We start from the raw sequence: 14,649 nt of genomic DNA, 5'->3' as shown, positions 1-14,649 counted from the left end.
TCCAGTCATATATTTTTATATATTTATATAAAAACGTGGGTCAGTTTAAACTGTTCATAATTACAATCATGTATCATTCTCTGGTCCATATGTGGCCACGAACAGCCAAAGATCAGTGTTCAATCAGTGATCCTTCTTAATTCAACCACAACATGCTGTTTTTTTGTGTGCGTTGAAAAAGCCTCAAAACGGACAAAATCGCTGGCCTCCAAATACACACACACACACACACGCACGCACTCACTCACTCGCTCGCGCTCGCGCGCGCTCACGCACACCACGGCACCTGTCAAAGACCAAAGGAGCAATGACACTGAAGTTAAAATATCAACTCCTTTATCCAAACCTGCTCACCCTGTTTAAGTCTGTAGCCTAACAATGAACGTCGTTTCCTAACCTTTTCTTTCTTTTTTTTGTTTGTTTCTTTAAATATAAGGGCTACTGAATGCACAGATTATATCTATACAGTCAAAAAATAAAATAAAATAAAAAGAGAGGGAGAGAGAGAGTGGGAGAGAGAGAGAGAGAGAGAGAGAACATTTACATTTATATATCAAAGGTAAAATAGGTTAGCGACCTGTGGCCATGCATTCACAGTCTAAATATACATGAAAAAAGAAAACATTTGTAGTAATATGTATATACATTAAAAACATAACTTTCAGTGCTACTAGCTAAGTCTGCCACTCAATTTTGAAGACGTTGTATTACCGAGAGAAAAAAAAATGGCAACCACAGATTTTTCTTAATCACATATACTTTGTATAAAGGAAAAACTCGTTGAAATGAATTGACCTATATTTACAAGAATACTGTCTCTAATCGGCGTTTTTCAAGTGAAACACACGAATGAAATCTCAAATCTAATTGTGTTCCCCCCACAAATGTTGCAGGCCTACTTTAACAATGTTTTTATAAGAAATCACATCATGCTTGTCAGGCACTTAATGCTTGAAGTGAATAAAGGGTGACATTTCAGGGACACTTTAATAATACTGCTATTAAACACTACTGCAGCTAGGCTTCAAACTTTCATGACCCTTGACCTCTCCAGTTTTTTTTTATATTTTATTTTATTTTATTTTTTATACAAACAAGTCATGTTATGTTTTCAGTGCAGTCTGAGACACTGCACATGTAACGCATTTGGAGCATCCTGTCTCCTCTATAACAGTAGGTCTAGGCAACTTTTAGGATTTCTTTTTTCTTTGTATCCAATCGGGGAACTGACGCCAAATATACAGAATGAATGAAATGTGGAAGATTACTTGCCACTTAATTTAAACCGTCATGTCATGTCTGCCTGCCAGCGTCAAACTAATCAACCCTTATTTTTTTTTAGGTTTATGTGGTTTCAGTCAAAAGGAGTAGTGGGAAAACAAAGTGGATCCTGTAACTTTATATTAATAAAGAGTTAAATGTTTCCGCTGGGCCATAAAGTTGAACATGAACTCCAACATCCTCCCTTTTACCCAGATGGTGTTGGTCATCCTAAGAATATAAGTGCGCTTGCAGCATTAAGCCTAGATTATAAGCCTATACTCCTATTGCTGTGGTTTTAATTCTTTTTAGAACTTTTTTTTTTCATTATTTCACCTTTGTCAAAATAAATCATTGTCTTAGAAAATAACACCACCTGTACTACAGAAATCACATAGGCCGGTTTGGAACCAGAAAGGAGGAACAAAGCAAGTACAAAACACAGCTATACATGGACACAGGACAAGTCATTTGAGAAAAGAAAATTCACGTTTCTTATTTTCCCTTTCTCCAGTTTTTTTTTCTCCTTTTTACCCAAATTATCATTTTTAAATGCACTTAATACTTAAATTTTCCTTATAAGGGTCAACAAAATCCCTTTTCTTTTTTTTTCATTTTCTTCTTTCATTAAAAAAATGGATCGAAGCACGTTGTTCTGCGTGAACACTGGGAGCTTGTATCTGCCATTTTGAAAGTTCAGTGGATGTCTCAATTTTTTTTTTGGAGTAGGGGGGGAATTCACAGTCATTTACGTCAATGTCTTTCTTCATGAAAGCCAGCCCCGTGTAACAGCCGGTTGGTTTTTTATTCCTTCCACAAAAGCAGCTATAATCATTGTAGTCTCGCGCTCCCCCACCCCTCCACCCCAACTCCACCTTTTGTTTGTTCGTCTCCTTCTTGCTTTACTGAATTGACATGTAAGGCCAGTTAAAACTGCTCCCCGAAAGCAACATATCCCTGATGAGAGTTTCAATGGGGGTTTTACCTACCAATCGGACGAAAAATAATTGTTCTATGACCGAAGAAGAGACTGTGCGGAGGGAAGGCAAGCGAAGTAACAACTTCCCAAACCGTGTTGGCTGGTTGGGATACTGGCTCCGGACATATTCCTCCAGGGCGCACTGGGACTTCTCCTGCAAACTTTCCACATGGGCCACATCTGAGAGGCCACACGCATCTGAGAAGGGGGAAAGCAAATAAACATTAATAAAGTGTAACCTAAAGTGTTTCTCTCACTAGGAGGTTTTTCTTTCTCCCCACTGTGGCGATATACTGGTGAAAATAGATACCCTGTCATAGTTTAGAAGAAAAAGAAATAATGATTTTAAGAAAACATTGCTATTATTATTTATAAAAGATTTCCACATATGATTCCACTTGCCTCGAAGCGTGTTTGTATTAATATCTAGTGCCCATATTTTTCAGTGTATGAGAATAACTGAATGATTACTTGTAATGATAATAATAACATTACGCTAGATGAATAATTACCACAACATATAAAATATGGTTCTACCACGTGATGTTAACTTAGATTACTTTAACTTTTACCTATATTAAATCAGTTTAAAATATATTTTAAAAAAAAACTTTGACTTCTGAACTTGCCAGAAAGAGCAGGTGAAAATAAGGCCCTTGTTTTTCCACTGTTCTTTGTTTTTAACTCAGTTCTTTCTCTCGATGAAGCCACTTAGACGAGAGCTAAATAATTAAACATACCCATAGATACAGACTGTGTTTTAGGTGGGCCTATCTTTCACAGTCAGTGGCAGAGCGAGAACGAGCGGAGGGGGAGGGAGAGGGGGAGAGACAGGGAGACCTACTGACCTTTAGTGAGCAGAGATTTAGCTGGAAAGAAGTGCCCATAGCCTACGGAGGTGCCGTCCTACTATACCATCAGAGACGCATCACTATCTGTGCTTCTGCATGTGGGCGGCAGCTGATTATGTGCCAAAAACGCTTGTGTGCGCATTGGTTAAGTTTGTAAAGTTTATGCATGACAACAACCAAACCACCGAAGGAGCAAAGGCGTGTCATTCAGGCTACAACACACAGCTCGTGTTCAAGCCTCCGGGACTCAGGTATGGAGACAGATTAAGCCACCGTGGTCCTAAAAGGGCTCAATAATAAAATTCAGTGGCCTGAAATGTTTTGTTTTGTTTTTTTTTGGAATGGGCTAATAAGTCAGTAGAAGAACAACGGTGGGCTGCAAGAGCTAAATGAAATACAGAGACTGGTGGCTTGCAGGTATGATATCATTTCAAAGACAAGCAATCACTTTACGCTGAAACCTTGCAAATCTCTTCCACACGTATTTTGAAATTATTATTTGTTTCCTTATTTTTTGTTTTTATGGTGCAGCTATGGGCTAGTAACAATATAGCTGGGAAGTTTGGGTCATGACCTAGTTCTGGAGCAAGTCCATGCAGAGACGCCTTGAATCCTACAAGGCGGAGAGAATATTTCTGCAAATACAAATTAAAGCCGCCCCCCTTGTCACTGCTCAATATCACACCATACTGTTAGACACTGACACATTTGCAAATACAGAGTGTGCATGGATCGCACAAGCGTTTTTCTCGGACATGTCTGTCCCCCACATGACAAGAGAGCGTTGAAATCTGTGCTTTGCTTTTACTGTGTGCAAATGGGATATTAGGCTTGTCTTTCTTTTTCTGCTCCCCTCCCCCTCGGAGCCTGACATTATTTATATCTGTCATTCCTTACAAACAAGACGTGGGGTATACACACATTGATAAATGGCGGTGAAGAAAATATCAAATCAAAGTGCAGCAATTCATATGCAAGCTCCAAAACGGTGCTAACAGCTACATTGTACGATGCTTAAGGCAGTCATTGTGTCGGTGTCTTATTTAACTGGAGCTTATTTTCTCATGTTTCAGTCAGGCTACACTTTCCTCTGATTCGCTGTCAGTTTCATTTAAAAAATATCTTGCGTGGTCATGCCACAATTTCCAGTTTAGGTCTGTGTGTGTGTGTGTGTGTGTGTGTGTGTGTGTGTATGTATGTGTGTGTGTGTCTGATAAATCAATTGATTAATCAAGTGGTTTTATAATTTAGTAGCCGGAGGCCTATCCAAAAGCCCTTGACCGTGAAGGCAGCATTAATCAGGATGTTCATCTATAAGACAAGTATCAACCTCCAGCCAGTAGTGCAGGTACATTTAGGTCAGGGTTGATTTAGCTGTTGTCAGTGTGCATGTTAGTGGCTTTCACACACGATGAACTTTGAGCGTGCCAGTCTATTGTCTTACCTGTGGTGAAGAGCACAATTGCCTTTAAGCAGCTATATTCAGCAGAGTCAACGTGCAAAGCTTTGAGCTTCTCCACTTGTTCTTGGAAGATCCTAATGTGGTCCATAAAGGCCACCACTCTGTCCGCAGACATGGGGGAAGCGTGAAGGCCAGCTGCTGCCAGGAGAGGAGCCACATGCAGGGGCATGGAGCACTGCGCGGCGTTGAGCACAAATAACTCACTCCACGTCAACCTCAGCAGAGCCACCTGGTCGGTTATCTGAAGATCTGGAAAGAAGGGAATATTCCTGGCCCACTCCACGGCACTGAAGAGCATCCTGGCTGCTAGTTCACAAATGTTCTCGATGCCCATTATGTTGTTGGGTTGCATGCACTGACTGCCATACCGGGACGTCGGGTAGGGCTCCGCTCTCAACAGAAGAGAGATATATCCGGATAAGTAGGAATGGCAGTGGAGTGGGTCTCCATTTGTCAAGGCGAACTGGCCGTGGTGTGGCTGTGTGGGTGGCACCCGTCCCCTTTGCACGGCTGCAGTAAAAAAAGAAACTGCAGATATTGAAGCCTGAATTCTACAAATCAACACACAGTCATTCTGAAAGCTGAAACGTGCTCTCAGACACAGTATAACACATTTTAAAAGTGCCTTAAAATGACCGCTAAGACAAGGCATGACAGTCTGTAACACCAAAACACACACACGCATGATAATTGCAGTTTAAAATGAAAGGCTGTATTCACAATAATGAGACAGAAGTGAGACAAATCATGTACTGAAATATCAGAGATACGCTTTCAGCCCCTTTAACACAAGCCATGCATGTGTCCAGCTTTAAAATGATGTTATTCAGCAACAGCAACATGAGCTGGCTGTGAAGGAACACAAAGAGGGCAAGGGAGACCTTGCATGTTTAACCCTTAACCTACTTAGCAATCCATCTCGTTTTGGTATACATGCACGCAGGCCTATTTTCGAATATTATATTTTTAAATGTGAGACTATATGGAGGCTTTCTATGCATAATTCACGCTGATGTCCAGTTTTAGAAAGACTGAACAAGACAGGCATGATAGATGTAGCCTGAACACGCTCTCTCTTAATTCGACACTCGCCATAATAGCGCAGAACGCTATATTGTATCATCTATTCAGTAAAAATGTATCCCTAAGCCCATAGCTCTGTCTACATAGAATTTCGATTGCCTTAGCCTGGCCGGGGCTCGGATCTTATATGACAAATGCAGGACTAGAATGCGCTGGAGCTGGATACTGTAATGCAAGGCTAAAGGGAAGATCCGACGAGCCCCGTCTCGACCACAGCACACAGCGGCTCCATTGCGTGCTCCAGCCGCACAGCCTAGGAGGGAACAGGCTATGGGGGCGACAATAGATGGCTTCATGTCTGGAAGCCTACAAACGCACAAACACATACACGAATGAAAATACAAAAAGTCCCAATACCTTCCCGTCTCATGCCGACTTTAAGGCATTTTTTGAGGCGGCAGTACTGACACTGATTGCGGTGGTGCTGGTCGATTGGACAATTCCTGTTGGCACGGCATGTGTAAGTGAGGTTCCGTCGTACGCTCCGTTTGAAGAAGCTTTTGCACCCCTCGCAGGTAAACTGGCCATAGTGTTTGCCACTAGATTTATCCCCACAGACCACACATTCAATGTGCTGTGGCTGTTTCTCCGACTGCTGCGTCGTCTGGTTCGTCGGCGTGGACTGTGTGTTGTTCGGGGGTCCTTGGACCGGAGTCTGGGGGGTCGGAGGGGCGACCTGAGAGGCTGTCAGATTCAACTGGCCTGGCTGAGGAGTGGGAAGAGATAGTCCTCCTTGGGTTTGCGAGGAAAGGGTTCCTTGGGTGTCAGCCACATCGTCCTGGGAGCCTCTCCACACTACCATTGCCATATCTATCAGTCAACGTAAAGAAACTTTTTGTCTGCCGTTTTGGTGTCGCGGTGAATGTCTCAGGAAAACGCGGTAAACTGTGATTAACAGCCGGACACACAAAATGTCAAATCTAGCCTACGTTGAATCCACACTGAATCTCCCGAAAACTGTCGATTTATTGCTGTTGGAGACGTTGCGAAGCACGTTTTCAAAACTGATGCGATGGCGAGCTGAGTCGCTGCCTTGCGCTTAAAGGCCAAGTCCAGGGGCGCTTACAGTCAGCCATCCAGTACACCCATCAATGGGAAAGGTAGGCTAAATATTAAAATAATCAACCGAGGTAGCATGGACTATTCAGTGAGTGATGGAGCAGGTTGGTAAGACCGTGCCTGCAGCAGCATACAACAATTGGTGAGCACACTGTAGCAGCTACTATCAAGTTCCAGCACAAGTCTTGAAGAAAATCACCAACTGGATTAAAAAAATGCGTCTTCTTCCTTTTCTTCTTGTGAGGTAGCGCCAACAAGCGCGCAGCTGAAGCCAGTGTTTTGAGAGCCTGGAATATGAAGACAACTCTCCCCAAAAAGCGAAAGCACTAAAACAAAAAAGCAAAAAAAAAAACAAAGATCACAACCTACAAACCTCCTCCGTGCACTGAAAAATAATAGGAAAAAGGAGTAGTGAATCAAAGTGATCAAATATGTTAAAAAGGCGGAGGTTAGGAAGTGATTTGCGATTGGTAGGAGCCGGGCTGGCAGAATGCTTTCTCTCTGATCAGCTCACTGAGCTCTCTATATAGTGAACTTTGACACGACTGCTGCAACTTAGCACACGTTACCATGGAGATCGGCTGCCATATAAGGAAGGAGAGTGTGTTTGACTGGTCAGAGCTCAGGGACCTCCCCCTGAACCCCATTGGCTAGTCGGCACTTGTGCTACTTGGTACCTTGCCAGAGCCAGCATGGAGGTCGAGAGGGCCGCTTGGTCCTAAAAAGAGACGATTTTCGGCAAGAGGAATCATTTCTAGTCACTCAAATCTCCCAGACTATAGGCTACACTCGCATGCATGCCCAGTAAAGCCTTAGCAAATTCATTGGTAAAAAAAAGAAAAAAAAATCCTTATTCAATTCTTTGCCTCATATTGCCTTACAGTATATCCGGCATTTCAATAACTATGTCCAAAGAGATGTTCTACCCGAGACACACTTACACCTTTTGGACATGATCTGTGCTTATTACAATAAAAGTCTCTATCTATTGTGTCTTTAGGTATGTGGATATATGGACAGAAACACACACACACACACACACAGAGTAGAACAAAAGGCATCATCTAACTGGATGAGACTCAGAATTAATATTGTCAACCCTGCTACAATATAGTAAAAAATAAATAAATAAATAAAGCAGCAGGCTAATACACAATAAAGTCAGGCAATGAAACAGGTCACCCACCAGATGAATAACACAACATCAATGCCTGTAGTTTGGACTTCTAAGTTCCTGTGAAGGCCAATACACCAATCAGTGCTCCTAATCACACTTCATCACAATCCACACCTCTAGTAAAAATGTTATGATAGGCTACTGACATCATACAGGCGCCTGCTGAAGCCTGCTAACCCCCCTAGCCACAAATGTCCAAAAACCCTGGGACGGGGTCAGAAAAGCCGAATCTGGGTCACAAAAGTCACAGCTTCGTCTGTATGTGGTCGAAACGTAAAACAACTTAAATAAGAGCTACAGTTTAAGATGTCACTCGAGGTCAAAGGCCATGCCCTTCACATTAAGGCCAGGATAGAGTCATTCCCTGATAAAGGAAGCTGTAAAAGTTGTTTGTGGTCAGTTAGCTGTTTTATAATGTCTTTCACATATCGCCTCATAATAAATGATAATAATAATCTAGAGTTTGCAATAATGACAAGCACAGTGAGGGATGCTGTGAATGTAAAACAGGGTCAGTGGTTGCTCAGAGTTGCTCCTTACATTGTTAATGCCCTTTTTTTTTTTTAGACCTAAACAGCCCTAAAGACCGGTACCACGGCCAGAGGCTATCAGACTTGAACTGCGGTAAAACTTCATGGAGCCAACAAATCAACCTATAGCCTCAGCTGTTAGTCTATAGAGAGAGCAGCAGCAGCAACATGCATGCATTGTCCCAGGATGTATGACAGTATATGGGTGCCCCCTAGCGTATGATGCTTTTTTGCTTCAAATAAGATTCAATTTAGAGGAGCCATCGGACACGGAAACTGCTTCAGTCTCGTCTCTCTCATCGACCAAACTAACGAGCACCGTTTTAAACTGATGACTGTTTGTTTAAATTCTGTTTTACACGACTTGGACGGCAAAGCTTTGCGATTTGCCAAAGCTGGATTTACTTTTTGCCACTCCAGACAGTCCCAGCGGTGGTATTTAGACCAATTATGTCTTTATTCAAAAACAAATTAGCCGGTTATATTTTGTCTGCATGACTGTTTTGTCGATTTTATTTACAGATCCCGTGAACGTGGAGTGTCTGTAAATAAAAATTATCCTCAAGATATCGACTTATCGAGGATCCAGCTTTGCCTCAAATGGTAAGTATACATTTTGTACACTTTATTATGACGAATCAGCAAAGCAAACGCTTTATTCCTCTGCTAGAAATTAAATATTATGTACACGAGCGAAAAGGCTTAGAAATAAAAGACATGGATTGCTGCAACATAGAGATACGACATTTCTACAGTGCGCGTTGAGTACGGGCGACTCTATCAGTAATTTTCGCTTATTATCCAAGCGTTCATTGATATGATGATCACAAAAAGCCCAACTAGTTTGCAAATACTCACTCATAAAGTTATCTGATAGTGATAGTGCGGCAGGAGGCTGTATTCTTATAGTAACAAACCTACCAAATGCATATGCTGCTGACTCGTCCGTAGCGGGATGCATCTTCTCTCTTATTCAGAATATATTTAGTCTTCTCTTTTTCGACACAGTGCTCAGATTGAAACTGGCAAAGCTTCCTCTCCGAGAGACGGGCTCAAACACAAAAATCACCCTGTTTATTGGAAAATTGCAATGTCTGATCATGCAAAAACTTTGGAGAGCCGGAACAAACACCTGATTCACGTCATGTGTTGTTAAGCGAGCAATTGGAAATATAAGTTGACGTGTCGTCCGAGCAGAATGTCATTTGACTGCTTCTGGAAATGATAAATAGGCTTTACAGCAAGCAGAGATCCTGTGCGCCTTTTCTCTCCTACAGTAATATGGCCAAAACGCGCTCTTACGCCGCTGCTTTGTGTGGGCTACAGAGGAGAGAGGGAGGGGGTGAAGTCAGAACAGGCACCTGTCTTTAAGTGTGGCGAGCGTGCATCATGACATTGGACATATTAGAAATTATATGGAGATGGGAAGTAAAAACGCATTAACAGATGTGATGAGAGCTGAAATTAAAACCGCCAAACATTTCATTTTATCCTAAAATAAATTAGAATAAATAAACATGTTATTATTATTATCCTATCATCATTATTATTATTACTGTTATTATTATTAACAATTATAATATCACATTGTTGTGTATATGCATTATTTAAAATTAAGATATACACAACCAAATAAACAACGTCTCTTTTCTCCAGCCATTTTAAACGTTATGCAGCGGTTAAGAAGGCCTAGGCTAGATGATAATAGCTTCAATTAACCTCACGTAAATCTATCCTGAGTTGAAAAATCGAGCACCTATTTCATGCATAAACATTTTCACACTACCATAACTGATCTGCCATCACCCCCCCACCCCAAAACTCTTGTGCTGCAGTCTTTATTTCCTGGGTTTAAAAGTTTCCTCTGTGTGATTAGTAGTTTGCTCTCCCTTCAAGCTGAAGATAAAAGCACTATATGCTCAGCGAGCCTGCATGCACACAACAATAGCGTTGCCCAACGGGACCAGTATCGATTAAGACGAGACAGAGGATGTCGCCCGCACTAAATATTTACTGATTACACGCAAATAGCTGGATCTTTAACGATTTCCCATGCTCCGGCTGGGAGAAAGGACTAAATCACTTTATTATTGTTAGTAAAACAAAGCACACGCCCTGGAACACAGGAATGGAGACGCGCTGATTGGAATAAGTGCAGTTAAATTAATCGATGCAGAGTAGATAGGTGAGATTTATGTGCGTGCAAAGAAAAAACCTTTTACTCATGTATAGGGATAAACTGATTCAGAGTTGTAATTCTTAATTCTTTGTCCGCGCAGTGGTCAAAACAACGCAAAGTCAACAGATTAGAGGCTAAAACTTCCCAAATACCAGCGTGGATTAAACCGTCTCGCATATACATCTGACTTTTAATAAGTGTATGGGATAGATCTTCTAACAGAGGGGGTCGTCCTGCACGAGAAGAAGCTCCTCTGACACTTGTGTATAAAGACAAAACTGAAATAAAAGCTGACTTTCATCTTATCTCTGCCTTCACCAAGTCCTTCATGAGATAGAGGGAAACTGATCCAGAGGTCTCCAAGTTCCCGGCCTGATTAACCCTTCCAGACCTACACAGGAGCAAAGGTTAACCAGGCTAATCATCTTCAAGAGTCTGATTGAATTAAATGACTGTGGAATTAGGACAGAAACTAAATTGTCCCACTTAAAGACACCATCAAGAGACAGGCTGGTCATTTTTGACAACCATCTTCATTTAAATTAACATAAAATATAAAGCACAGAGGAATTAATTCTAGACAACAGAGGATCACTTTTAACAGGTTTCATTTGGTTCTACTATAACATTAAATATTTCAACATACAGAACACCCACAGACCCATGAACTGTTTTATCCTGCTTGATAAAGATCACTTCATTGGCCCACGTGTCATGGCATCTTAACTGTTGCATTGCATCATATCAATTAGTACCCCCTGACTTTCTAGTAAAGTTTACCTCTTGTCTCTTTTCATTATTGCTTGAAAGTTGAAAAAAGTAGACCAATTAGTCTACATGTAAGTTTAGTTGGATCAAGGTAAACTGTTTACTGACAAAACATGCTTAAAGTTCCCTGAAGTCACTTTATATGGCAAGGTCCATTACCTGAAGCAATGAAAGCAAAACATGAGCATTTAAAGCAAAACATTTAAATTTTGAGCATATAAAAGATTTGCTGATTATGTTGGCATAAAATTATTATCTCAAAAATAGCAATATTTAGAGAATATAAATAAGGTGTGCAGAGTCTTACGGCTTATATTTTCATTTTGATTGGACAGCTGTTAAGAACAGCTTTTACAGGTTTAAAATATATTAAATTCTGTTTCTGTCCTTTTTATTTCTTAATATATAACTATAGCAAATCAACATCCATCATCACAATCAACACCCTCTTGTGGTAAACATGGTGCGTGTTTGTATGTGAGTGATCTGATTATATGCATACGCATGTAGGCGTGTGTGTACAGTCTGACAGAGGTAACCTATTACATCCACATTTTTTGTGAACGTGCTTTCATAGGTTGAGACCATTTTATAAGGAGTTCATCCAGCGGTGTAGATCACTTTCTCTCTGTCTGTATGCCCTAAGGGCTGCTATCTAACAAGGCAATAGATTCCAGATAGCTCACCGTGTTTAATTTGCCAATGATAGATTATAGGGCCAATATAAACAGATAGGGATCAATTTGTCTCAATGATCACTCTTTAGGCCGACTGCCAGGATGTTCTTAATGTATTTGTAAATGCTGGTTGTTTGAATCGCTGCTGTTCGGTTTAAAGTGAGCAAAAACTGTAGCATGTGGAGAAATGAACAGGGTAAATGATGAATGATGTGCTGTTTTGGCTGCTGAAGACTGCCTAGATGGAGCATACGCTAGGATTACTTCAGGCAGCAGAGCTGTAGCAGCAATGACTAGAAGGTCAATGGTTGAACTCTAAAGACTTGCTGGGAAAGTGTGGGTAGCGGAATTGTGTGATAAGTGCTCTCTAACCCTGAGGATCTACTGCTGAAGTGCCCTTCGGCAAAGCTGCTTAAACCCCATCTGTCTCAGTGGAGCTGCACAGCGGCCAGCAGTACAAGACTGCAGTTGTACTGGGCACTTGTGAGATGTGTCTCTTTGAGAGTGACCTGCCCTCCCTTTTCTTTTTAAAGAGGGAGAGTGGGCTGTCCACTCGCCTAACCATTTTTTTTTTCATGTACTCAGACAGTGAAAAACTTTGGGAGAAAACACAAGAAAGCCGTGGCAGCATTCAGTCCTGAGCCAGACATGGCTCATATGTGGCCCCAAGGGCAACAGACAGTGTATTGAATTACTGTAACTCAAGGTGTAATGTGGTAGCAGCGTGGGATATGTAAGAACTACACAAAAGGATGTCGAAGAGGCTCACTGCAGCTTCAGCTTGCAGTTATTTAATGTTGAACTGTGGTTTAAAATTTCAGATATAATCCCTCTTTAGTAATAAGGGCAGCAACACTATTATTACCATTAGATTTATCAGTTATGTCACACTGATATTATTATGTGAAAACCTTGTATCTCCACATTTTGTGATTTCAGTGTGTTAATGTACATTAAAGAATTATATGCTTTGTAACACAAGGAGAAAACACTTGGAGCCCTGCTGGATCAACTCATAAATGCATGTCGGTAAATGTACTTCTTGAAGATTTTGGACATATCGGAAATAAAGGATTTTCATGAGACATTTACAAAAGCTGGCCAATGAAGTATTACTGTTTGAAGTGTTACTGAAGTAGTCAAAAAAGTAGTGCCTCTGATTAATAAAGTTTAAACATATCATATGAACTTTGTTTTTGACTGCTTTCCTTTATATCGTATCTAGTGTTACAGTACATGTTTACATTTTAAGAACTGATTTTTCCAGTTTTACCATGACAATGTAAACAAGTAAATAATAACTTTTTACTGAATAAAACATGTTGTTACAATCTATAATAATGAGTTTGTTAGCAAAATGCTTTTCAAAAATCCTTTAATTCAGTCTTTGGCTTTCTTGATTCAGTGCGATACGTACATCAGAAATATAGTCAATACTGTTTCTGGTGGTTTAGCAAAACCATATTTAGTGCAAGTCTTATGAGTGTCTTTCACTTTACATTCATGCAAAATGAGATTGTGACCTTCTACATTTTTTTTACTTTTGTGGTGAAAATGTGAATTTCAGAGTATGACAAAACATGGAACTACTGTGCTATACTATAATGAAAGTTCCTAAGCATTGGTCAAATAAGATTCATAGAAAATGTGAATTCTTTTTTTAAGTGTTATCTTCATACTGTAGCATCAGTAACCCAGCATCGCCCAGAAGCTGGTGCCAGCTGTGAACCTAATGTGACTGAAGTGCAGATATTTTATTAAAGCATGCAGGAGTTTCAACACCGAAATGAACCACAGTATAACAGTCTGGACCAGTTGTAAACCTGAAGACTGTAGGTTGAGAAATCGTTCAGTTTTAAATGCTTGATCGTAAGAATGCATTTCTCTGTTGAAGCGTTACAGACATAAATTTTATAACTATGAACAAAACCAGCAGCCCTTAAATAGACAATAGTAACTACAGGTACTGATTTAGCATTTGTGAAAGGAACATACTGTATAATAGTAAATATTGCTGTTTGAGATTTTTCAATCACACAGTGTGATTAATGGTCCTTGTGAGCTGAGGGAATAAAAAGTAAATGGAATGTGAATGGGATTTGGTTAGATGTTCACAACAGCAATGACTTCGAATAACAAAGGGAAACATTTCTTGGTGCAAAGATGACCTCAAGGGGGAAAGCCATTAAAAACAGAAATCACTTATTCACAGGATCTTGGTTACTTTATTGTCACATGAGGACACACACAAGCTGCTTTTAGAGCTCACAACACGAGAGTCAATACTCCATAGATGATGTCATCACAGACAATTCTTAGACTTGCTCCACTGACAATAATCTGAGAGGGGGTTTGTGGACATGTGATAGTGCCCAGAGGTTAGAAAAATACAGGACTTACTAAGCTCTCAAGTACATTCAGAGGAGTGAACGGTATTTATTTGCAACGTTCCCATTTAGGATCACAGTCTTACTAATTAGCCTATATCTTGTAAGGTAATTGCAATATAATACAATTGCATTTAATGTTTAATGGGTACAGTAAATACACACACAAAACCCAAATGAACAAACAACTAAACAAAACATCTATAAACTAGTCTAAAGACACAGGGCGTCAACATC

The 14,649-nt window shown here is 40.5% G+C and overlaps 1 protein-coding gene and 1 long non-coding RNA gene across 4 annotated transcripts; one reads left to right on the top strand and one right to left on the bottom strand.

The window, feature by feature from the left end:
- Positions 1 to 1,054: 1,054 nt before the first annotated feature.
- On the bottom strand, positions 1,055 to 9,885 carry nr2f2 (nuclear receptor subfamily 2, group F, member 2). Of its 3 annotated transcripts, none has more exons than XM_020611855.1 (3): positions 9,323 to 9,885; positions 4,535 to 5,062; positions 1,055 to 2,437 (listed from the first exon to the last, which is right to left on the bottom strand). In XM_020611855.1, exons 1-3 carry the CDS (start codon positions 9,360 to 9,362, stop codon positions 2,163 to 2,165), a joined length of 843 nt encoding a protein of 280 aa, XP_020467511.1. In that variant the 5' UTR covers positions 9,363 to 9,885; the 3' UTR covers positions 1,055 to 2,162. The 3 variants fall into 3 exon arrangements, with proteins under 3 accessions (XP_020467511.1, XP_020467494.1, XP_020467504.1); XM_020611838.1 differs by lacking the exon at positions 9,323 to 9,885 and adding an exon at positions 5,993 to 7,258 and having other exon boundaries at positions 4,535 to 5,080; XM_020611848.1 differs by lacking the exon at positions 9,323 to 9,885 and adding an exon at positions 5,993 to 7,255.
- LOC109966752 (uncharacterized) lies at positions 8,646 to 13,213 on the top strand. Its single transcript, XR_002275817.1, has 2 exons — positions 8,646 to 9,004; positions 10,903 to 13,213. It is a non-coding gene; the product is annotated as an uncharacterized LOC109966752 (long non-coding RNA).
- Positions 13,214 to 14,649: the final 1,436 nt, after the last annotated feature.

The sequence above is a fragment of the Monopterus albus genome, unplaced genomic scaffold (genome assembly GCF_001952655.1).
Source record: "Monopterus albus unplaced genomic scaffold, M_albus_1.0 scaffold5.1, whole genome shotgun sequence".
Lineage (NCBI taxonomy): Eukaryota > Metazoa > Chordata > Actinopteri > Synbranchiformes > Synbranchidae > Monopterus > Monopterus albus.
This window is presented reverse-complemented; position numbering and strand designations above follow the sequence as displayed.